This window comes from Zosterops lateralis, assembly GCF_965231275.1.
Source record: "Zosterops lateralis genome assembly, chromosome: 1".
NCBI lineage: Eukaryota > Metazoa > Chordata > Aves > Passeriformes > Zosteropidae > Zosterops > Zosterops lateralis.
Window position 1 is genome coordinate 62,510,926 of NC_139762.1, and position 25,570 is coordinate 62,536,495.

The 25,570-nt window shown below is 37.6% G+C and overlaps 1 protein-coding gene across 3 annotated transcripts in view; it reads left to right on the plus strand.

The window, feature by feature from the left end:
* KIF13A (kinesin family member 13A) overlaps positions 1-25,570 on the plus strand; it is a 102,966-nt gene that overhangs the window by 24,678 nt on the left and 52,718 nt on the right. For all 3 annotated transcript variants that reach the window (XM_083856728.1, XM_083856726.1, XM_083856727.1), the window contains exons 3-4: positions 15,141-15,153; positions 21,222-21,282. In XM_083856728.1, the coding sequence (XP_083712854.1) occupies positions 15,141-15,153; positions 21,222-21,282 (74 nt within the window). The remainder of the gene's footprint in view (positions 1-15,140; positions 15,154-21,221; positions 21,283-25,570) is intronic.

Genomic DNA, 25,570 nt, shown 5'->3' on the forward strand with positions numbered 1-25,570 from the left:
CGCAAACAATTTAATTTGAGGAGAGTAGAAAAGGAGGAGCATAAAATAATCAAACTAGCAGGAAAAGAATACCACTTACGTGTAGTTATAATAAAATATGTCAAGGCAAAAAGGAAAAGTGCAGAAACCAAGTTTTTGTGTTTAAATTTTGTTTTGGTCAGCTGCCTAAAGAAATATTTCTGTCTTTTATCTGATGGCCACTGATGGTCATTTTCTTCTGGAAGGAAAAAAGAATCTTCCTCTTCACTCCCTCTTTTGTTTACTCCTGGATAGAATGTGCTACTGTTGCCTTTTCTTGATAGGCTGGGGTTACATTTGATTCAGAATATACAATGTTATTTTCCTGAGTGTTTTTTTTTTGTTTTTTTTTTTTTTTTTTGTTTTTTTTTTTTTGTTTTTTTTTTTTTTTTGAGTAAGACAGGATTTAGAAAACGCTTCATACTTCTTACAGAACTGTAGAGAAATTGTATCTATTTGTAACTGCACGAGAGTCAAGAGTTAGAGTTCTCAGAGTAACTAAAGGAATTACCCAAAGTGCTTTATGTGGATTAGTCTAAAAAGGTGCCATTTGGAAAAGCTAGGTTTCTGTTGAAAGGTTACCAGTTTTATAAATCATTATGTTGTGCAGTTAACTTACTCTTGTCTGTTATTGACAATATTTTTTATGCAACAGATGCAGAACTAAAGGAAATGTTGTATTGAACCTTTGAGGTTTGGTTCTATTTGTTAGGTATAGGTTCCATTGCCTACAAAGAGGTTGTTAACATTAGGAAAGACACATTAAATATGAAATTGCATTTCTGCTTTTTTGTTGCCTAGTCACCTACAGAAGAGGAAAATGTGTGTTTAGTAGGGCAAGCAAATTTTTGTCAGAGGTAGCACAGTGTACATTAAATAAAAACAAAATTGCAATCCCAAAATGTAGCCACTCAGTTTGTGTAATAATAATAATAAATATGGAAAGCTGTATTTGAAGGAAACTTTTGTGTGTTTCACTTATCTTGATCCTCACTATTTGGAAAGTGAGGGGTAGAAAAGCTAAGATGTTTGTATAATTTTCCATTGCAACCTGTTGAGAAGAAAATTGCAAATAAAGCAAGTCAATTTTGTCCCTTAAATATGCTGTCTCTAGCCTTGCTCCTTTTTTTTTTTTTTTTTTTCCTCTGGAGTACAATTTCTTGGATGCAGCTTTTGAATTGGATGATGCCACATAATTTGTCTGCAATATATATATTAAAAAAAAAAAAAAAAAAAAAAAAAAAAAAAAAAAAAAAGTACTGAGTATTGCTTCATGTCCCAGGCTTTAGATTTGATTGTGCATCTAGGTCCAAAGGTAGAAGGATATTTTGCTCTTGAAGGATATGGCAAAACTGGATATGGCAGTACTGTCATTTTGATTTTGGACTTTTGTATCACTTTCTTTTATAATTGCTGCATTCTTTTAATCTGCATCCTTTTCTTCTGAAACAACAGTAAATGGTGTTCCAGTAATGGCATCATCTTTTCAGATAATTGGGAGAAGCTGACCAAGAGGTTCTATAGCTAATTTATCAACACTTAACTTAGTTTAAAAACCTAGTGTCTAGCAAAAATATTGATAGCCTTTTTAAGACTCAGACTTATTTTCTACATTTCTCTTTAGCAATTCCTATATGAATGGTCTTGGGTGTATAGTTTAGGCAAGGTTTTGCAGGCAATTTTGTTCCATATGGAAGGGATGTGCTCTTTCTGCAAGTTTCCTTACCCTGTTTTTATAAAGACTTCTGGAAGATTCAATACTCAAAATAATTTTACAGTTCCAGTGAGTTATTTTAAGCTAACAAGGCACTGATATTCATGCTTTGAGTGTTTTGGAGGAAAAGAAGCCAGCCACAACCCACAGGCTTCTGACTTTTAGCTTCTCCCACTTAATAAAAATAATAGACTCAGTAGCCGTGTGTCCAGCCAAAATCCTTTCTTTCTCCCCTGAACATCTTGTGTGGAGTCCTGAAGAGGTCTCTGCTTGATCTGGTATTTCTTCTTTTATACATGAACAGCAGAAGGGGTGAATATGGGTATGATGGAATATACTGACAAGATGGTGTTGCTGTGGCTGCTGTTGGAACGTGGCAGCCACAGAAAGCTGTGGGAGGACCTTCAGGTGGGTTGTGGCTTGATAATGATAAAAGGAATTGTGAAACTCACAAAGCTCTTCTGACCTTGTGTACCCAGCCATGGTTTCTGGGCTCCCTGTTCCCAGGCCAATCATTTTGGAGTTGTGCTCTTTCAAGGGAAACCTCAGCTTAGTGCTCAGCAAGTGGGTGAAAAATGGCAAGAGATTGTCATGACCTACTGGGAAAGCATGTCAGGAAGGGATGGAGTTTCATGTCTCTGTACAGCTGCAAAGTGCTCTTGATTGTTTTATTGTCTCAAAAAGGTCTGCTGGAACTGGGAAGAGAGAGAGAATGGCAGTGAGGGTGGTGAGCTTACAGGGCAGCTCTACATGAAGAACCAACAATAAAGCAAGAAGTCTTTAGTCTAGAAGACAGCTAGGGAGGGAAAAGGGATATGGTTAGAAATCTGTACATCCATGAGCAACAGCAGGAAGGATTTACTGCCCTTTGCCTTACAAGAACTGTGGGACTTTAACTTAAATTATCAGAAGGTGAATTCAGGGCAAGTACAAAGATATGTCTGTAATTAAACTGTGGACTTTGCCACAGGACATCAACTTTTAGAAGTCTGATTTAAAAAATGGTTAGGTAAATTAGTATATAAAAACTGAGTCATTGAAGGCCATTAAACATACCAGTCAATTTCATCTGTAGTTTCTCACTGTCATGGCTGGTGAGAACACCTGTGTTTTGCAGCTGCACTAGGCTGCTGCTGGGTTTTCTGCTGTGTTCATCAAGTGGCTTGATTAAAAGACCTGATGGCTGTTAAAAGCAGGATCTGCCCCTTCTGTGATATAGCAGTGGTCAAGCAATCAGTACAGCTTCACCCCCTCTCTGAGTTCATTGCACATTGATGCTTGCTGGGTACAGCTGGTTTCTGGTTCTGTAAAACTAAGATAATTTTCCAAATAAAGAATGTCAAAGCAAATTAATGTTCCCCCCAACCCTCCCACTTGCTTGCATTTTTCTGGCAGAAGCATAGCTGAATGTGAGGCTGTGGCATGAAGCTACTAGGAACAAGAAGTTGGAGAAGAGCAGAAACTCCTTAAACTGGCTTTGCCTCTTGGGCAATTACAGTGAGGTATTCTTAGTGCAACTGTTGCCAAAGTCTTAGTCTGAAGCTTACTCATTCTGCCTCAGACCTGAAACAGCATACACACTTGAAACCTTACCTGTTTTTCCTCTTCCCCATCTCCTGCAGAGATAAAACTATTTCACCTGCAGCCTAATTAAAGATACAATCTCTGCTTTCAAAGTTTTCCTTTCTCTGATATATTCTCAGAAAGAATTTGCTAGCTAAAGTAGTTCTTCAGGTTTCAAAAATAAAGACATTTCTATGGTTCTCACCTCCTTCTGGTCTTTAATGCAAACCGAAATGTGTCACGACTCTTCCCTTTACAATTCACACAAGAGTTAGGCAACAGTTCTTCAAGAGTACTGAAGAAATATAGCAAAGTCTGGAAAGAATTATGCTTTCTCTGTAGGAAGATTTTTTTATTTCCATATTTTCCAATTTTTTTTTAATGCAAATATTCCTTCATAAGCAGCTCAGTATGAATGCAACATAGGAACAATGCCACTCTAAGACACTCTTGGTAGGATTCGACTTGGTAATACCTTGAACTTTGGTTGTATTCTCTGCATTTCAGGTTCACTGTGCTTAAGGAGTATAAATTCAAAGTGATTTGAAGAGGAGGAGAACTACAAAACCTCCTTATGTAGAAGTGTGTTAAGAGTTGCAAGGGAAGGGCAACATAGGAGAGCACATGTAGAAAGATAAGTTTGATTGAAAAGTTAAATTACAGGACAGTGTTGGTACAAGGACAAAATAAATGAGATTCAGTTTCTTCACTATCAAAATTTGGGAAAGCTTTCTGAACAGCAGGAGAATGAGTCAAAATAATTCAAAGTCAATGCTGTTCTGCCTCATGGCAAGCTACCCAATCTCAAAAGACTTTATGGCATTGGTGCCTGTGACAGTTATAGACTATATGAATGGAGATTCTTGCTCTCTGTTTTATTGCTTTATTCAGCCAGAAAATGTGTATTGTCAGATGTAAACTCACTCTTTAGCTGTAAGAATAGACACAAATAATTTTTGTTTCCATCTTTTCAGGAAATACTGGAAATCCATTTTGGTTCTAAATTGTCTGATCACATTAATGGCTTGTGTACATTATATTGTGACCTCTTTCTAGACTTTCTGAAAGCCATCAATGTCTATGAGGTCTGAGATGATTTCTGTTTCTCTTCTGCTGTCTTGTAAACTACATTCTTGCTGTGCTTGTGATCATGTGAGTTCACATTTACTCTTTGAAATCGCCATTTCTTATACTGAAAACTGCTTGTAATACTTAATCAGGAATTTTATTCTTGACCTACACTGTAGTGTTGCTGTTGGTTTTTAAATTAATTGAAATTTTTATGGGACAGAGGCCAACTCTTTTGGGCATTGTAAAAATGAAGTCTATTGTAACAAAACAAATAAATTATTCTGCTCTGCTGTTTTTGAGGTAAGCACCACAAATGCGGGCAGTTAGCTGTGGACTCATTCTCCACTGAGGCACTTCAAAGCTGTAACTGTCTTCCCTCTGTAGCAGAGTCTCTATGTAAAGTCAGCGGTAAATCAGCTTTGTCTCTTTTACCCATTTACATTGCTGACTTGCACATGCAAATCTTTTAAGATTTATTCTAATTTGTACCTTATCCCTTCTCAGTCTTACTGAGTATTTTTTCAGAGTTTGCCTTTAGGCATTTCATTTCCACTGCATCTGTACCATCACTTTTTTAGTAATGACTGTGACCATCTGCTTAGAACTAGAGAATTTGCTACTGTGATGTTAAAAGTAATGCTGTCCCAGCTTGGTCACTGAAAATCAAGAGGTGAAACCTGGATGCCCAGCCTTGCCTGGTAGCTTCACTTGATGAGCACAGTGAATAATGTTCTTCACAGAAGACTGCCTGGTTTTTGTTGGGTTTTTTTGAGCTGTGGAAAAGATTAGGTCATAAAAACCAGGTATGAAACCTCACTGAAAGTTGCTGAGCTGCCACAAATTTTATATTATATTGATTTTTTTTTTCTGTGAAACTGCTGCATATGGGTTGGTGTGGGAACATATGATCTAAGGATTTTTAGAGGTGGTTCTTTATTGATTTCTTGAAAATTGACACAAGTCTGGGATTAGTAATGGTTAGAAGTTCCTGAGTCTGAAGCCTTGCAGGTTGTATTTCATACATTTATATATTCATGTCTTATATATTTTTATATGTAATGTCTTTGCTGCTGCTGTGTGCCATATCTTTAGAAAGTGGTTTTGGCTTTTTTCATGAGAGCGTTGGGTTTGGAGACCATCTGGTTCAATCCCCCTTCTCAAGCAGGGTCACCTTGGGCAAGCTGAGCAGAACTATGCCTAGACAGCTTTTGAGTATTTCTGAGGAGGGGAGTCTTCAACCTCTGTGGGCAGCCTGTGCCTGTACTTGGTCACACTCACAGCAAAAAAATGGAACCTCTTTGGTTTCATTGTGTGCCCATTGCTTCTGGTCCTGTCACTGGGCACCACTGAAAAGAACCTGGCTCCCTCCTCTTTGCACTCTCCCTCAGGTATTTATATACCTTGATGAGATTCCCCTTGAGCCTTCTCTTCTCCAGGCTGAACAGTGCCAGCTTCCTCCACCTCTCCTCACAGGAAAAATACTCCAGTTCCTAATACTTAAACTTTTTCTTGTGATTTTATCATTATCCATTGTATCAAGCCAGGCTTCTTTAAGAGCGTGAATTCAACCATTTAGAATTCAACTAGATCTAGCAAAAGAATTTGTGTATTACTGGTTCAAAATATCATTTAGGTCTTTTCATTTGTTATCTGTTAAGTTAATATATTTCAGTCATAAGATGATCCTTGTTTTTTTAGCCCTGCAAAGATGTTAGCCTTGCTGCTACAAGTCTAAATATTTCCTATTTCTGTTGCACAAAAACAGTGTATAGTTAATTTTTCAGTCCAGGAAGACTTAGGAATCTTGGCTTTTTTTTTCCCACAGTGCTTGTTGTAGTGGTTGGTTAGAAGTGTGGTGTGTTTGTCACTCCTGTAATTTATGATTTATGCTAAGGCGTCTGGCAAGGAGGTGGTTGTCATTTCCACCGAGTACAGGTTACATACATCCCATAATGCCTGCTAGAGGGACCTAGCCTGCCAGCTTTGCTGCAAAAAAAAGAAATGTGGCTCAAAGTTACGTAATATTTATACAATTTGTAACAAATTCACAGCTCACTGGAGAGGGGAAGCCTGTTAAATACTTTTTTTCTCATATCCCTTGTCATGTAGGATGTTATGTTTTACCTTTCTGGTGTCTACTAGAAAGGCATCTAACCTCTGTCAGATGAAAAATGGAGTTGCCATAGCAGTTGCCACCCATCTCTGCTGGAAATGATCTATTCTCAGATTGTAGAAACGTGTTCAGGTTGTACCTTTTCATGATAGATTCAGTAACTTAGTGCTTGATGTCATCTCTGTAAAGGTGGTTACCTGCCTGATTTGTTAACAGATAAACTTGAAGCACACACCGTGAAGAATTTTTCTAGCCTTTGTATTAATTTTGTAGTTCATTTCATGGCACACATTGGGTTGCTTCTTAAGCTTTGCAGAGCTCTGTGGAAAGATTTCTAGAAGTGTCACTTTCATGAGTACTAGATAAAAAGAAAGTCTCCTCAGTACTTTCAGGTGTTGGTCCTGCAATAGCTCAGGAGATTCTTATTCACTCTTTATGTAGAGTTGATTTGAGTTTACATTCTCAGTATGTTGTTCCACACAATAAACTTTATCCCATGAATCACCATCATCTTTCTCTGCATTATGTCCACTTTCTGGTAAATGGTAGCAGTTTTTAATGCTATCTGTTAAAGAAAATAATGTAATCTCAAAGTTACCAAAATAGCTGGTGTTGCAGCCAGCTGATAGACCTTTTTTTGCAAAATGATTTTGGTGAATTTGCTATGCTAAAGTGTATTGTCATCAAACTTAAGTTTTAATTTTAATTTCAAATTAATGAATGGTATTTTCCTTCTGGTAAGTTCATTTAATATTCATGTCAATAAAAACACATGTGAGGATGAAACAAAAGCAGTAATTTGTGAGTTTTGCTGAATCTCAGATAACTTTTTCATACTGCAGTTGTTTGAAGAATGCTAACATAGGTTTGCAAAGCTGTGTGAAAGGATGGAGTGTCAAGCCCAATTAGCATCTCTCTTGAAAACTCATTAGTAAAATAAAGTAGATGACAATTGAATGATAGTTTTCCCTGTTATGATAAAGGAATGTGACAGTGAAACCTAGGGGTTCTTGTCTGTTGTTCAGTCAGAATATATGGTCAGGACTGGCACACATGTAGTAACTTCTCAACAATGTTCTTGTCCTGATGGAGTATGAAAAATATGCTTATTTTGCAGCAGAAAGAGTGGGTTGGTTGTTTGTTTGGTTTTTTTTTTTTTTTTTTTTTTTTTTTTTTTTTTTTTTTTTTTCCATTTGTTGAGGAAGGTAAGGTGCTACAACCAAAGTTCAGATCCAGTTACTTGATTTACACCTATGCTTTAGTTCTTTCTGGTACACAGTCTTTCCACTGACAAGAGATCTTCTGTCTTCCGCCTTGTCAGTGAAGCTGTTAATTGCTCTGTTTGTCCTTTCAGCAAATTGTAGTGCCCAAGTTTTGAACCAGTAAACTAACAAAATTAAATTCAGTTTATGAAATGCTGTGTTGCTTACCAAAATTCTTTCACATACCCTTGGAAGTCATCTGTCTTGGATTAAGTACTGGATATAGTGATAAAATAGCAGTATATTTTTCAAAAGCTTTGAGCACTACTTCCTCAAGGGGTGTCTTGTCTTCACTGGTGTTTTGATGGTTCTTACAAGTAGCATTTCTGATGGAATGCTAAAGGAGCAGTAGTGTTGAAAGGGAACATTTTCCATTGACATGGGAAACTTAGGATGTAGTTAACAGCTGTCAGTAGCCAACTTCAGTGATAGATTGGGTGTGAGAGTCTCCATGGAGTTTGTGCACAGAGTTGAAATGATAGTTAATGTTTGGATGTTTTCTCCTCAAGAGCACTGGTGATAAATGCAACAGGATAAGAATAATAGGTGCCTAATAAATGCCACTGCTATTTTATTAACACTCCTAGATTGTGTTTCCACATACTTTCCAGAACTGTAGCATGTTTGCTCTGACAGCAGTTTCATTGCATTCAGGCCAAGAATCATTTATTGGAGACTTAAGGGCTAATAGATCGTGGGTTCTGAGATCAGATTCTTTTTCACCTCCCTCATTTCCTTGTCTTGATTAGTTACACCTGATTAGGTGGTAAAAATGTACTCCTTTAGATTCTTGCACATACAGTTTTACTGAAAACGAGGAGAAAAGAATTGATATTGAAAGGACTACTAGAAGGACAGGACTACTTGGTAATGTACCTGAGAACATTTGGTAGACTTTCATTACTTTGCCTCTGAGATGAGGCTATAGCTGGATGTTAGTAAGAACAAGCTAGTTATCCTTTGGGTTATACTATAATTGTAGTTGGTGTAGCAAGTTTTCATTACAATAATTAGAGTCTTGGATAAGTTTTGAATTAGTATGATTGAAGTCTTCGTGAATATAGATTGTTTAACTTGTTGGGTTCTAGATGGGGTCTCAGCAGGATTGCATTAAAGCTCCTGAATCTCCAAGCAGAGTGACAATTTTAGTTCATTTTTCCCTTTTCAGTGGAACTAAACAAATTAACTGAAATGGGTTTTTAAAACCCCAACTTACTTTATGCGGGAGATGATTCAGATTTTAGGGGTTTTCCAAGTTTTCTAGCAGAGTAATAAATTAATCTTTCTGCTAATGGGTAGTGATTGCTCTCTTAAGGCAGTTGCTGTTTCTGAAGTGATGTGCAGTTGATACCTGCATGTAGGGCAGGTGTCAGTCCTTTTTTGGGCTGTCAATAGAACTTGTATTTACATGACATGAAGGTTTCTGTGTAAAGGTTAGAAACACTTGAACTTCACATCAACAGGTTGGCATTGCAATAATAATGCCTTGGGCAGTAAAAATACCTAGAATTTGGGAGTGAAGGTAAGTTAGCAACTAGTGATGTTCCTGGACGGCTGTCACTTTGTCTTCCATCTTGTAAATGTCAGAATATAACATCTTTCACTTACTTTAATGAGCTGGGGTTGGTTTCATAACCTGGTTAGTTTCCTTGCTGTAGTGAGTGACTGAACCTCACTGGAACCCTGTTATTGTGAAATATCCAGGCATCTTTGTTTCTTTTGTCATGAAAGTCACTCTGCTACTGTAATGTCTATTTTGTTTAACTTGCACTGCAGTATTTGTTGTTCTGATTTCAGTGTCTGACTTTTCTCTCTTTGCATGTGGTAGGTTTCCGTAAAGCCTGTGAAAACAACTTGTTATTAGAGTATGCGTCTGTTTCTCATGGTGTTTCTGATTATGATCAGCTACCACCTTATTATGCAGCCACTTGCTCAAATTGCTTTACTTGTTAAAATGTTTGGGGTTTCTGTGCTGTTCTTCAAAGGATTATTTTGTCTATAGAACAGGCTTTTTCTGGGTAGGAGGATTAAACAGGGCATGTGCTGCTCACCTTATGCAAGCATATAAAAGAACTAATTATTTATATTTGTATATGTATGTGTGCTCATACATATGAGCATGTAAAGTAACTCTTCCAAGAATCCCACTAAGGAATTGTGATTCCAGCTTCATGAGTCAGCTGTGCAGGAGGTACCCCCAGACAAGCACAAAGGTGGGTTACTGTTCCCTTTAAGGGCATTGGCCCTGCCATTTACTTTACTCTGTATTTAGAAAAATCATGAGAAATGGTCAAATAACTGTCCTTTTTCTGTGTTCTTTGTAGAGAAAATGGTGTACTACCAGTAGTTTGCAGTGTGTAATCACCTGAAACTGCTCCTGTGGCAGACTATAATCTTTATCTAGGTAGTTTAGTACAGTGTTCATCAATAATATAAAGCTATGCTTTTTAAGGTGCTTGGTATCAAGCCTGCAGGTAACAGCCTGCAGTGATAAACCAGGAGACAAGGAAGGGTCCTAGAGCTGCATGACCTTACTGTGAAAGATAGCAGAAACATGATCTCTCTGCTTCTACATAATTTACACTGTTTGCAGTTAGGAGGGCTGAGTGCTTGCTGTCTCTGCTGCTGCCACTCTGGAAGCTGCACACACAGGGATAAACAAACAGTGCAGTTACTTCTGTCCTGGATAAGCCAGGCACACTCCTTGCGACCATCCTTCCAAGGTTTGCTCCCTTGCACTCTGCTATTGAGTGAGGCAAGCACACACTGCTGGTGACGGGCTGAGCTGTCAGGCAGCCTGATTTTAAAAAACTAAACCAAATTTAAAACCACTCAAAAATACTCTGGTACTTGTTTTGAACAGCTGGTCTTTAGACTCCAGTGATGTTGGAGCAATGAAGTGTAAGTAATGTTATTTTTATCAGGATGATCTTTACAATTTGATCATCTTTATACTTCCAGAGGAAAAACTGTTTTATATGACAAGTTGAAAAGAGGCCTGAAGACTTTTCTCCTTTTTCTTATATATTGATAATTGCTTGTAATAATTCTTTTGACGAATATCCCTGAAGAGTATGTCAATGACTATGTAACCACTAAATGTAGGGAATTATATATTTGGGAAATCAGTCAGTACAGTGAATTTGGTGTGGTTGCACATATGATGAGAGCAAAAAGTTTTTTTCAAACTCAGTGTCTTAGATGTTGACTTTCAGCGTAATCAGCTTACAAGAGCTGCAAACTCATCTGGTTCATTCGTTCATAGATACTATGTGTGGTTCTTTAAAATAGCTGGTTATGGTCGCTTCCTCTTGATTAACTAATGTGAGAAAGTATAGGAAAAAAAATAACCCAAATACTTTCCAAAATGTGAAATAATTATAGTACAATTGTGACCTACTTGGCTGCTTAGAGCAGTTGAATTGGAGATGAATTGGGCTGTGTGCATGTTTCAAAGAATATAAGACCTGTTTTTCAGAGATACCTTGTTCCAGTCTCCTTTAATGTGGAGTTCCTGGTTTTATGCCTACCTTGGCATTTTATAATGTACCTTGTCCCTATTGAAAGTGACTTTCTTTGCTGAGGGTTGGGGGTGGGTGGGATGATGAAGCTTCATTACGTGAAATGTAAAGAAAAAATAGTTCTTTCAAGTTTTTTTGATGTATAAAATAGCTTTACTTCTGGTGGGAGCAACATTTGGTTGGGGAATGCTGACTGCAATCACTAAGGGACAGAAAAAGGTCTTGCTTTGAAAGTTGCTAAGTCTTCAAGATGACAGTATGGCATACTTCTGGATGCTCACAGTGCAAGAGTGTCTTATGTTGCTTCCTATTGCATGGAACTAGTTTTCTAGTCAGAATATACAATGTCATCTTGTATCAACTTTTTGTATGATAGAAGGAGACCCCTATGAGAGAACATAGCTAAAAAAATGAAGAAAGAACCTTTGCTACTGTTAAACTACTGGCAAAACACACTCCTCTCATGGTGTGCTGTCCCAGGCAATGGACAGAGATGCTAGAGAGAAAATGTGAGTGCAGTCAGGAAGACTTCTCATTCATGTGCTGACATAGAGCATGAGAACTGACATTTTGTGAGTCACTTCTTTTGGCAAATGTGGGAAGTATTGAGTTTAGTTTCAGCAAGAGATAACAGAAAAAAAAAGTTGACATTAGCACAAACCTTTCTGTAACCTATCTTTCTTTATCTAGCTTAAAGTTTGAGGTAGGTAAGCATTCTGAGATCTTGATATGTGTTAACCAAACAGGGCAGGATAGGCTTAGTACTGTTGGGAAACAAAAAAGCCTGAGTAGATACCCACAGAAGACACACTGCTCAGTAAAGTTAGAAAACCCTTCTAGAGATATTTACTGAAGTCATGATGGCTTAAGGACAAAGGCAGGAGGAAATCTAGAAGTTCAGTGAGCTTTGTGGTCATGAAATTCATACTTTTCCTTTGACCTGTGAGAATATTTTTCAGACTCTTGGTTGTATTTGCTTGGGTTTTGAATTCCAGGCATATGAAAAAAGTCAGTCTTCTGTCTGAGCATACAGATTGAAGATGCTGATCTGGTTAAATCAAAATCTGCTGTTGTGCAGATGCATTACAAGGTTAGGTAACTTTGATAATTTCCTGAAATATATACTAGCTGTGTGCTTTAGAGGAGATTTTGTTGTCACTCAAAAGTGATACCTGTATCTTGTCATTGACACCATGGATGACTAGACATGGAATTAAAAATTCCTGGAAATAAACATTTTAGTTTTTGTATCTCTGATCTGATGTCCATATGTGTGTTGCGTGTGTTTCTGCTTCTCCAGCCCCAGCTGAGACACTAAATGACAGCATTTGTATGGTCACTGTCTGGTAAAAATTGAGGCAGCATCAATTATCTATGAAACTGAAAAATGCTGGTTTCTGGAAATGGAAAGAAGTCAGGAAGCACATATTTTTAAAAGACAGCAAAGAAAAAAAGAAATGTATGTCAAAAATTGGTTAAGCTAATGCAGAATTTTATAGGACATCTTTAAGCTGCCACAGATGTGATTCCTGGTAAACTGTAAACAGTTCTTTAGTTATTGAGTCCTTTGATTGAAATATTTTGGAGTGTTTCCATCTGAATCACTTCCAGACCGATGGTTACACTGAGTTGATTAGCTGAAATATCCAAATAGCTTAAAAATCTATCCTGAGAGTTAGTGTAGCTGACTTATTCCAGAGGCCTTTGATCATATTGCTGTTGGTGATGTGGAGAGTTGCTGAAGTTGGTATTAAGAGTTTGGAGCATTTGACATATGGTAGGAAGCTGCAGCTCCTTGTGCTTTGAAATCCCAGAGATCAATGATGCTACTGGGAAGCTCTGCCATCCATCAAGGGTTTAAAAAGTGACTATTATGCTTCTCTTGAAATAGACATCAAAGTAAAGTTAGAGGAGACTTCCAAACAGGTAGTGACTTACACTGCTTAAGAAGTATCTTAAGAATTATGTGTCAAACCATTTGTTTACTTCAGTGATGTTCTGTACCCTTTACAATTAGGGCTTATAAGAATGATCTCAGGAAGAAAAAGCAGTTGATAAACTTTGTTAGATTTTACTTCCAAATAAACTGTTTAGGACTTCTGCTGAATCTGTACAGCAGTCTATCAGGACTTCTCTAGAAAAGCTGATATAATCCTGAATTGTTTTTCAAGGTATGAGTGTATTTAAAAGCTTTCCAAAAAACTTTGGATGACTTCTTTCAATAGGAAATTCTCTTGGAAATTTAGAGGTGGTGCTGGGACTCTGTCTAGACAAGCTGATAACATTGTAATTGCATCACATCTGAAAATGGATTAAAATGATAATACTCAGGGTAGAGCTAAATGTATTTTTGAAATAGATGAGTGCATTCTGTGCAAGTTCTTAGCCACCTGTACATGAGCTATCCATGGACTGAGCTGTGTACCCACCACTAATGAAAGGTTAAAGCTGCAGTGAGTGGTTTGGCTGGAGGCAGACAATGTTTGCATTGCACCAGTCCCGTGTCCCAGCTCTGTAACTTCTGTTTCAGGCAGACGTGTCATCTGAGGTACGAGCTGAGAGTAGACAGAAAAGATTGCATAAGGTGTGTTTGTGGATTTGCGTCCCTTCAGAGTTTTTTGCTGAGCCTTCATATTGTGGGTTGCTAAGAAAACTGCTCAGAGTGTTTTATGTCTGCCCTGCACTCCTCCCAACCTGGTGGGGTTGGTATGTACAGGCTGGTGGATGAAAGCATGGCTTGGTCCCCAGTGTTTCTTCACTGAGAGTGTACCCTCTTGATACCTATGAATTTTGTGTAGTGTGCCTATTGCTATACCTTTCATCTTTGTCCTTATCTTATAAACCTTACTGCATTCTCTGCTTATGTTGTTTGCCTACAGACCTTTCTCACTGTGTTTTTCCTTCTTCATCCACATTTTCTTTCTTTCCTTCATCCATGTTTTTTTTTTTCTCTTGATGTGAAAAGCGAGTGGAAATTTCTTATTTCCATATATAATTTAAACATATGCCTAAGGTTGTGGTTTTGATGGATGGCCTAAATCAGTCTAGTTCTGCACTGTATGTTCACCTCCTCTCTTGCATGGGCATCAGTGAGCACAGGGCTGCACAGTGAGACAGGGCAGCAATCTCACTTGAAACCAATTCCACCAGAAAAACCCAAGCTGATTTAATTTATAATGTGGCCATATGCCTCCCAGCAAAGGCATAAAAGCATTTAAGGACAATTTGATGAGCTGGTGTCTCTAGACTGGGGGTTTGTCATCCCTGTGTTATTTCTGATAGCATTTGTTGGAGTTGGGTGTGAAGGGTGACAGTGTTTTTATGTTTTGGTTTCTTATGTGTTGTGTGGGCTTTCTGTGGCTGGGGAGAACACAGCCTACACAGGTTTCTTTCTCTTCACTTCTGTAATCTCTGCAAGAAACATTTGCTTGACTCCTACCTTGGACATGCTTGTGCAGCACTGCTGAGCTCAGTGGGGCTTCACCCTGGCACCTTGGTCTGCCAGTTTGCAGGCTTGGTTTATTTGCCACCAGAGATGGGCTGTGTTTCATCTTTTAAGACAAAACAGATACTTCCTTTCTTTTGGAACATAGCTCTGTTAGACTTTTGTGTCCATAAGGAATCTGAGAGTTTCTTTTTAGTGTGGGATGGTATTAGTAATTAAGTAATTATTCGTTAAAATATATGTGCTGTATCATTTAAATATCTTCTGATCTGATTGCTCTTAAATACATTGTGGATTTTAAAAAAAGTTCAAATTATAGTAATGGCATACACTGACTTTTTTTCTTTTTTTTTTTATTCTCTCCCTTCTCTTTATGTGAATGGTGTATTCATGCTTCTCATCACTGTTACTGGGTTTATTGCCAATCACCTAGAAAACCACCAAAGGTAAGTATTTTGTCTCTTTTTACGTTTCTATTTGCTTCAAAATATTGAGCAGTGAAGAAGTATCAGACACAATGCTGTAGTATGTGAACAACACAGCTTCAAAAAAAGAAAACATATTAAAAAAAATCTGTTCTTTAGACTTCCAAGTTAAAAACGTCATAATTTCAGAAGAATATATTTTTTTTAATCCAAGTGACATGCAGGCAAGGCACATGGCTTGTTAAAGCTGTGATCAGGACAAACCAAAATTTTAATGCAGTCTTAAAAACATTTGAAAGATTGAATAAGCAGTGTGTATGAAACATTTCCTTACACACAGTTCTGTTTAAAAGTTCAATTACTATTTTTAAAAGGTAACAATAAAATCTCATAATAAATAAGCCCTTTATTTTTGCAATTGACGATAGTCAGGAATTAGTAATTAGTGTAAAAGTTGCCAAAATACACCAGAAATCATGTGGAAAAGATTGTCTGTATTGTTTGTAGTGCAGGGGAAGGGCAAGAGAATTCTTTTATCAGTTAATATGATTAATAAAAGAGAGTTTGATAATTGTTAAACATTTTTTTTAAAGGAAGGAAACTCTCCTTTCTGTTGTTGTAATTCCAGCAAAACCACTGTTTTTATGAGAGCCTTAATTTTCTGTAGTGCATCATTCGTGTTCCATTACAGGCAGATAAAGTTATTCTGGTCATTATGTAAAAGCTTATGTATGGCCTTGTGTTTCCTTGGCAAAACCAGAACAGCTGCATGCTAGTGCGTAAATGTCACATTATTGTTAGGTATAGTTGGATGGTCATTAATATCCTTAAGCTATAGTGCTGAAATTTATGATGTTATGTGAAATATTTATCAGATTGAGACAGAAGAAGGTTAGTACCATCTATGGAAAAAAGGCATTGCTGAGCTTGTAAAGATGTGGTATGAGGCTTCTTCATTGATACAGTTTTTAGGGTACTGCACGTAGTTGATTTTAAATTTTTAAAAAAAGATTAAAATAAAATTTTGTAAATATTGCAAGTCTCTTTATCTTTAATGTGCTACTTTATCATCAGCCATGGATAAATTGTTTTCCTACTTCAACTTGGTAGCTCAGAAGCTGTGATAGAAAAAAATCTGTGTAAGGATATCTGGGTGCTATTTTGCTTTATATTTTGCTATTTCTGCAAACATTGGATTTAAGTGTAATTTTGTGACAAAGGTAAAACAGTTGTTCTGAGCTGAAATCTGAGAGCTATGTCCTAGGTTCCCTTCAGATTTTCTCTCAACGCTTCTTCAGCCCTGTCATGCACACAGCCCATAGGTCTTGTGTTTGTCATAGTGACCAACTTTTTCTTTCAGTTCTTAATTGCTTCCACTGACATTAAGCTGACTGGTGTAGACACAGTCTGCCATTTCCTCGTGTATCTCCTGCATTTCTTATCTCCGTCAGCAGTTGCAGGAGGGATGTATGAGCAGCTGCCCAGTGAATGAAAACTTCCCTTCCTCAGTTCTCCCTTCCTTTCCCCATAAGTCACCCAACCTGTCAGACTGACTGCTTCTCAGTGAAAGCCAAATGTAATTAATTTGCCATCTCTTTGTCAGATAGAAATGGCTGTTAAACACTGGCTGTACATTTGGAACATTTTATAGCTGCATAGACAATGTGTTCGGAATTATGTTCAATCTGGGTAATGCATTGCTGAATGCTGGAAGCCCCAGACTCTGCCTGGCTTATTCTGAGGATTAGACTTCAGAAGAATAATGAATGTGAAATTAAACTCCTTTTGAAACTAATTATGTAATTTGGCTTAAACTGGCAGGCAGTTAATATTGGGTATGGTGCTCATTACCTGTAAATAGTTTCCATAAGTATACCTACATGCATTAACCCTTAAAATTATTATTTCTGCAAGCCATTGATTAGGAACCTTAATGACAACAAGTTGTGCAGAATGTTGTTTTGGCTTTTAAAATGTGAACACCCATTTGGCTGTATTTTCAGGTTCTGTGATACATTATGGCAGCAGCAGGCACAATGGCTCCTCTAGTTTAAAATCCAATTAAAATCTGCAATTTCATTTTAAAGCCACAGGTCCAGATGAATTTGAGATAAAATTCCAGACTTTTCACTGACACTTATGATGGATGCATCAGTTTGCCTTGTAGAAGGAGCCCTAACTTCTAGTTGTTTCCTTAGCAAAATAACCATCAGCTCTCTTAAACTGCTGCAGGTGTTTGCTCAGGCAGTCAAAGCCCCATATCTTTTATTTTTCTTAAATGTTGTGGTTACCAGAACAAATATTTTGTACAATTTTTAACAGTTGCTAGCACTCCAAGTAGAGTTCTCTATAACCTCTAAATGGCCTACATAACTTACTTTATTTAGACTAATGTACACACATTAAAATTACTCTGGATACAGTAGTACTAGGTTCTAGTTCTTCCTCATAAATTTCCATTTTTGTATGATTGATTGTCCTGAACACATCCAGTTCATCCCTTCATTCAAAATCTTTGGTTTGTAACCTACTACCCTAGTGTGGCAGGTTTCTGGCAGCTTCCTTTTATCTTGATTTCTCTTTTAGATGCTAAGATGAAGTATGAGATACAGAATCTTGCAGGAAATAAGAAAATTTCAAGGCTTGTCTGTTAATTCCCTCTGTTGTTTAAAAGCCCAGAACACAATGAGAAAAAAGATGACTATTTAACATCTTTCAAAATGTAGTTAAAAATTAATTCATATAGGGTGCTTGAAGTATGAAAAGTTCTGTTTGTGTCACAGATATCTCTGTTCAAATACATTTCAATAGTTTTATATAGTTGGTAGATACACTTTTGGTACAAGCTGATAAAGATTTTTGCTAAAAAAGCATTTTCAGTGCCTGATAATGCCCAGTTTGAATATTGGCTATTGAGTCTGAGACTTGAACATCAACAGAACTTCTCATGGCTTTGACAGTCATATTTACAGGCAGATTAATACCCTTTTCAGGAAAATAGATTCTGGGAAGAAAAAATTAATAAGAAAAATTATTATTCTGCACACTTCTATCAGAAAAAGAGAGTAATATCTACCACTTCCATTTTAAGGAAGAATAATCAGTGAAGAGAGGAAAAAGAAGGGAGTACCTTAGGTAATATTTAGAATACTTAGTTGTTTCTTCATGGCATATGTTCTGTGTCTTTACTCCAAGTATGCTTCCATGCTCAACTTGGGATTGCTTGTCCTGCTGTTCTGCACTTGGCATCAGAAAAATATGAAATAGTTATCTTTATCATCCTTTCTGTACAAGGGTTACTCTTTTGGTAGGATGCTATCCTACAGATACTTCCCTTAAAATGCCTTCCTGATGCGCATGTTGAAGAGCCTTGCTGATTGGGACCATGTGTCTTGCTCCCGTGTGCCTTATTTTTACTCTGTTAATTCCTGTGTTTGCAATCTGTTTTCCCAAAGGTCTCAGTTGTCCATAAAATTGTTTTGGTTGGGTGAATCCTTAAAGTATGGTTGCTGGGAATGCTCAAGGTTGCTGTTTTGTCATCACTAATCAAAGTAACATTTAAGTGTTTGCCTGTTTTAATGAGGAGGGGAGTTGTGCTGCAGCTGCTCTGCATGTTTTGCAGATAGTGTATGCCCCAGCAGTTTCTGTCTTTTTGCCTGACACTTTTCTTTTTTTTAAAGTAATCTTGTTACTTCTGTTAGAAGGATTTGGCAATCTTCCAGAACAGAATTTATAAATAGACCAAATCCATGCCCTGGCTTTTTTATGTTTATTATGGAAACAAGCTAAAATGCTATATTTAAATTTGTTTTATCTTAAAACAGAATTTTTCTCTTCCTATTGCATAATCATTTTTGACCTTTTGAAAACCAGTCTGACCAATTTTTACCATTTAAAAAACATCCCAATAAAATCTGCTTTTCTAGGAGAAACACTTGGCTGCAAGCCCATATTTTAGTTTTAAGAGTCTCTTTGCAAGATCAGTGTTTAAATTAGAAGTCATTGAATGATCCTGTCATCATTTTCCGTGTTAACCAAGGGGAAAATGTGTAGGACAATAGATTAAATTGGCCTATAGTAGTGCTATATTGACATTTAAGTCATTACACATGAGCACCTATAGCCCGGTAACCTTTTAAACTGGTCTGTGTGATCCACTGCAGATAACATTTAAAGGGGGGGAAGAATGGTCAGTTTTGGATCATTACAGTAGAGTGGTTTTGTTTTTTGGGGTTTTTTTTGTTTGTTTGTTTGTTTTTGTTTTTGTTTTTTGTAATTTAATTGCTTGCCAATTAATCATCAGAGAGACTAGGTATTGGTAGCAAATCCTATGAGGAAAATTTCCATAGAATTGGAATATGAGGAGAGAAACAATAGTTCTTGGACTACAGAAGTTAGGAAAAGGGTTAGTGTTCTTATTGGTGACATGGTTTTATGCCTAGATTTGGTGATCAAATGCACAAAAGGTAATTTAAAATTCCCCCTACTTATATGCAGGTCTGAAGACAAGGTGGAGTAACTGCTGCATTTTACTTGCAGTTCAGTGGCCAAACGACATCTTTGACTCAGTCACATCAGGGAAGATCCTGATTCATGATGATGTCAGATTCTATTTTGCTGCAGTGACTCAGGCCTGCTGTTAGATTATTATTGTTATTAGGGATTTGTTTGTTTTTCTTCAGGAGGGTATTCCAGAACTCTTCACTCTTACAGATAAAGTGTTGTCTCAGTATTAAGTCTTCTCTCAGACCATTTGATATGTTTTGCATTAACGTGGAAGAAAGGGACGGAGATGAGGTTACTATGCTAACCTTACCTTACCTGTGTTACCTTCTGTAGTGTTTGCTGCAATAGATGTTTTGGGAAGGGTTAGATAGCAACATATCTGTCGATTATGTTGTGTAGTAACTCTGAACAGCTGGGACTTCAAGATGTTCTTTATCCCCAAAAGCCAAATGAATATGATCCATCTTCTTCCTCACCTCAGGATTTGTCTCTAGGGAATTTGCATGTTTTGGCTAACAGAACCTGTGGGTCTTGCTCCACACTGACATGCATGGTTTGTTTCACAAAGGAGATCACATGTGATGACCAGGCAAAGAAAATCTTGACCCAGGCAAAGTTTTATTAAAAAGGTGGTTTGAGATTTTCCCCGCCTCTTGTGCTCCCCTACAAAAAAACCCAAACCGAATAACAAAACCAGAATCTATATTGTTAACTCATCCACAGTCAGTTTATCATGGCATAATATGGAAAATACACTGCAGCTTAAGGTGTGTTTGTAGCAATCTAAATTTGTAAAAAAAAGTTAGATGTCTGTCATGATGTTCTGGAATGTGCAGGAAAAGAAACTTGGATCAAATCCCAATGTGTTAAGTGGTTTTACAGGACACTGTTCAAGGTTTGCAAGCCCTCTGAGCACAATATTGAATCTCATTCAATTTGTACCTCACTGGATCTGTTGACTGAAGTGATATTAAGTCTTTTCATTAGAGCAGGCTCTGATAGTTTGTTTCTCTAATACAGCTACATCTTCTGTTTGTAATTTCTGAGCTTCCTCTACTGAGATGCAGTACTGTACTCTTGGTTTAGGTGAATAATCTAATACTATTTATTTGCACCTTGTAAGTAGTAATGCTCTTCATTGAGTGTTGGAAGTCCATCTCATGGTAAAACTTTTGTGTATATTGTGCTGATGTCTGCTAATTAGTCATCTCACCAAATTCTGTATATTGGGTCCTTGTGCTGCTGTTCTGTAGCTGTTAACAGAAACATTTGTCACTGTTGGTGCCTGGAGAAGAGTGGAGTTAATTATTAGGTTTTGTCTGTGTTTTGAAATCTGTATTAGGGGATAGAGTAAGGAGTAATCTGTATAATGTATTACATAGATAGAAAAGAAGTAGTGAGCTTTGTAACTCTCATGATTACACAAAAGTATTCCTGCCAATTGTGCCTTTTTACAGTTCTGGTTTAGGATCTGCAGAAGTATTAGAGCCCAACTACAATTGCACTGTCATGGATGTGTACTGCTTTAAAACAAAAATCTTGTAGCCAGGGTTCCTAATTTGTCTTTTTGTGTGCCTCTACAGGTGTTTGCCTTCGATCACTGCTTCTGGTCCATGGATGAATCAAACACCACAAAATATGCAGGTAAACTCTTTTCTATACTTTGGGCAGTGTAAATAATTTGAGAACATATGGGAGTTTGGGCCTTTGTTTTGTGAAGTTGGTGTTTTTTACCTTTGGCACTGTGATGCTCAAGTGACTTCTTCACAGAGGCAGATTTATCATTTTTACAGAGATTGAGTCACCTGGGTGGTAGTCCCTCAGCTGAGAATGAATGCAAGTTTTAAGGTGCCTGAGACACTGTTCAAGAGGGATGCTTTTACATCTAAGCTATAACATTGGGGGTTTTATCACCTGGAAGTGTCTTTTGTCATTTCTGTCACTTACAATTTCATTTCTGCATCAGCAGTTGCTTCTGACTGATGCTAGTGATCAATGTGTGTGTTTTCAGTGTTCTGCATTTCTGTGCATGGGAGAGGAATAAAACATGTTCTCCTCAGGCAGAGTGGTTATCTCAGGTCTTTTTAGTGATTCATAGTCTGTCTGTTCAGATCCCTAATGTGCTTTGAGTGATCAGCTTTGTGACTCCTTCCTCCCAAAAGCTGGATAATCCACGCAAGATTGTAATCCTAGCAGTTTTCTCATAACTGGATTTGTCTATTAGTATATTCATATTTTATATGAAGACTTGTTTTGGTAGAGAGAGGTCTGAACACTGGGATTTCAAGGCTGTGGTCCATGGAAAGGAAAAAGCCCCAAGCATTCAGTTTAGATATTCATATTATGAAATTTTGTGGCCCATAAGAAATCTTGAAAGATGATAGGGTTCGCTACCTCAAAGTTTAAGATCACTGATCTCATAAATGAGCTGCCATATACATGTGTTAAAAATATATCTCTGACTATTGTAAGCTCTGGTATGAAATCCTAAATCTTAAGGACTGCACTTGGCAATAGATTCTGCTATATTTCTGTATATTTTGCTCTCTGAGCAAAGAGAGGCTTCTTCAGGAAAAAAGTTTTTTACTGGTTCAGCTTTCAAGAGCGGTGTTTGCACTGAACAGATACACTGCACAGTATTTGTAGCTGTGAGCCATTGGAGCCCACAGCACCTTCTTATGTGCCTGCACAGCCCTGTTTCCTTTAAAAGGAAGGAGGTGATGGTGTGCACCCTTATCTTGGCTTATGGGAGCTACACCTCTTGGGTACATTGTGGCACTAACCCACAACAGAGATGGGACAGACCCAAGAAACACTTCTAACCAGTTAAACTTGTTTCTGTCTCGGTTTAACCCATCTCCAGGTGAATTCAGTGGGGTTATAGATCTATTTATTTTGCATTTGAGTCAAACCTAGATCTCTCTAGCATGTTGCAGAAGATGTAAGTGGATTTATCTTATCTAAGAAATGAAGTGATATTTTCTGTATGCAGATTAACCTCTTGGTGGACTGGGTTCTAGAAAGCAGTGCTTTGCATCTCTTCCATTTTCTTACTGGCTAGAAAGTTATGAGGTGATTTTTTTGTCTATCCCAGTTAATATTCCTCCCTGGGAAAAAAACAAAACCAAAACCGTTTTTTGGCTTTCTCTTTTTTTCTTTTTTATTTGGGGGGTAGAGGGTGGGGATTGTGCTGTTGGAGTTTTTTTCTTGGTGGAAGGCTGTGTGGGAGGCTTTGGTAGTGTTTTTTTTTTTTTCTTTTCAGAAATATGCTAAGAATGTGAGCTTAAAGCCTTGCATACAAAAAACAATGGTTTCACTGATTTTGTTGTTGTTGTGTTTGTTGTATGGTCTTGAAGGTCTCTTGTGACTGCCAGCCCTTATGTTCTAGAACTTAATGAATTTGATACAATATCAAAATAAAAGTAATTAAAAGCCAAACACAAAGTGCTTCAGGCCTGAGTTACTGGGTTGTTGGCTTGTTCACCTGCTTGGGCATGAGCTGATGCTATCCTATACAGCATAGCATTTCTTGGTTTAGGTTCAACAAACCAAATGCTGATACAGCAATATTTCAGTTTTATATATTGTTAATATTAAGTCTCCTTAAGTCCATTTTCATAGCTTGGCCTCAATGTGCATACTTGTTAACAAAACAAAACAAAAAAAGATGACAACTGGATTTGGTTGGGATTTCTGCTAATTTCTTTGCTTCATGGAACAAACCTCCGTTATCCTAGACACCTTGCAAATAACCATCTTGTCTCACTTCCAGAGACTGTTAATGCTTTAACAGTCTTTGGTACAATCTTAGAGTCCAAACAAGCCATCTGACCACCTGACTTTTGGAGCTAAACTGGTAACTCTTGGATGCTGGGCTACAGCAGGAATGCTGATCTGGAAGCTAGGTGCATTAAACACTCCATGCCCAAAGTAGCTCCCTGGGGATGTTTAAGTTTAATGTCATTGCCAACAGCAGGGATGAGTTGCACAATTAAAAGGTAACGTGTAAAGCTTGAAATCTTAGTCCGGACTGCTTGAAAATGTAAGTTGTGTATGAGCTTTAAGCTACAGTAAAATTCTTAGAAAAGGTATGTGTGACAAATTTAGTTCCTTGAAAAACCCTTTTAACCTGTATCACAGTAATACAGTGGAAGATGATACAGTGTAAAGTTTAACAAGTACTAGGCTACCCTATCAGTCATTGCTCTCTATGCAAAGCTAAATGTGCTCATCTTGCATTATATTGAATGGATATATAGTTGTATTAAAGATTTAGCTGATTGACAGGTGGGTCACGAGAACACTCAGAGTGTTTTGCCCCACAGAAAATATATGTGGATAACTCTTCTTGCTGTTATTTTTTTCAATGCCCACAAATGCAAAGTTTGTCCACTCCTGGAAATGCAAATTTCTTACAGGATCTTTAAACTATCACACATGATCAGACTGCCTTTATTTTTCACTTTATTAATTGATCTATGCTACTACCAGCACTTACTAATATTGTTTGCTCAAGAATGAGATTCCTGTCTGATAAAATTAATTGCATGGGTAGTTGAAAACAATTCTCAGGCTCTGGGGGTGTAGGGCTGACCCTGAAATGGTATTAGCCATCTTTCTTTTATGAGAGATCTTCAATTTATTTGGCTGAACATAAGGCTTATTTTCTTTGTACTAATTTTCTTTCTGTGCTCATGTTCGGGAAGTACCTACCTTATCTTTCCAGCACTTGAAAATATGGGTATTGTTGCCGTTGGCAGCAGAATTGCTTTTTTAGCATTTTTTTTCCTGTTGAAATGGAAACTGCATTCTTAAATTCTAAATGATCCAGTGATATCACCAACAGAAATAGTGAAGGTTACCTTCATGTGACAAAAAACTCGGAGAGGGCATCTTTGCAGCTGTCCTTGCAGGACTGTCTCTCATAAAGACAGCAGGGAGTCTGGAGTACAGAAGAAAATTAAACTCTTTACAAGCCTTTGTGGAACTGGTGCTCTGATCTCTGTCCCCCAAGATAAGGGGGTTCTTTAACAACTTGACATCTTGTGTTAGAGAGAGCCCCATCCAACCTGTCCCAGAACACTTCCAGGGATGGGGCCTCCACAGCTTCTTTGGGCCACCTGTGCCAGTGCCTCGTCACCCTCACAGTAAAGAGTTTTTTCCATATATCCCATCTAAGCCTATACTCTTTCAGTGAGGGGGCTTTTTTGTTGTTTTTTTTTTTTGGTTGGTTGGTTGGTTGGTTGGTTGGTTTTTACACTGAATATTGATGCTGTGCATTTCTGAACAGTTTTTGTCTGTGTCATTCCTAGTAAGGGATGGTTTGTGCTGATCATCACATGCTACCTCCTGCACCTTTTTTTCTGGTGATTCTTTTTCTGAAAGACATAGTTAAGTGTTTGGTGAAAATGCGGATCTCTCATTGGAAAGGGGTGAAAAAGAAGTCAATGAAGTAGTTTTTGAGGAGAGGAGGGGAATTTACTTGTAGGACAGAATGAGTTTGCCTTGATCTGGAAGAGGGATGAGCCTTGTCTACAGGCTGCAGTAGAGGTGCTTTGAGGGTAAGCAAAATAGCTTATTGCCATTTGTTCTTGACTTGAATGGGTCAAGAGTCAGTTCATGAATAAAGGACACACCTGCTTGCCTTGAAAAGCTCACAGAGACAAATAACTGCTCGGCATTTTGGTGAAGAGGAGGATATTGAGAAATTCTCAGAGATGAGAACAAAGGATTCTTTTTACAAGCCTGGACAACAGTAAGAGCCTATTGAAATCTGCAATGAAGTGGATTTTTAAAAGGAAGAAAATAAACCCTTTAATTTGGGAAAGATTCAAGAGATGGCATAAATAACTACTGCAGCACTTAGGCAGTAGTAGTTAGGACTCCACACTGTATTAACTTGCCCATGGATTTTTAATGAACTCCCTAACCT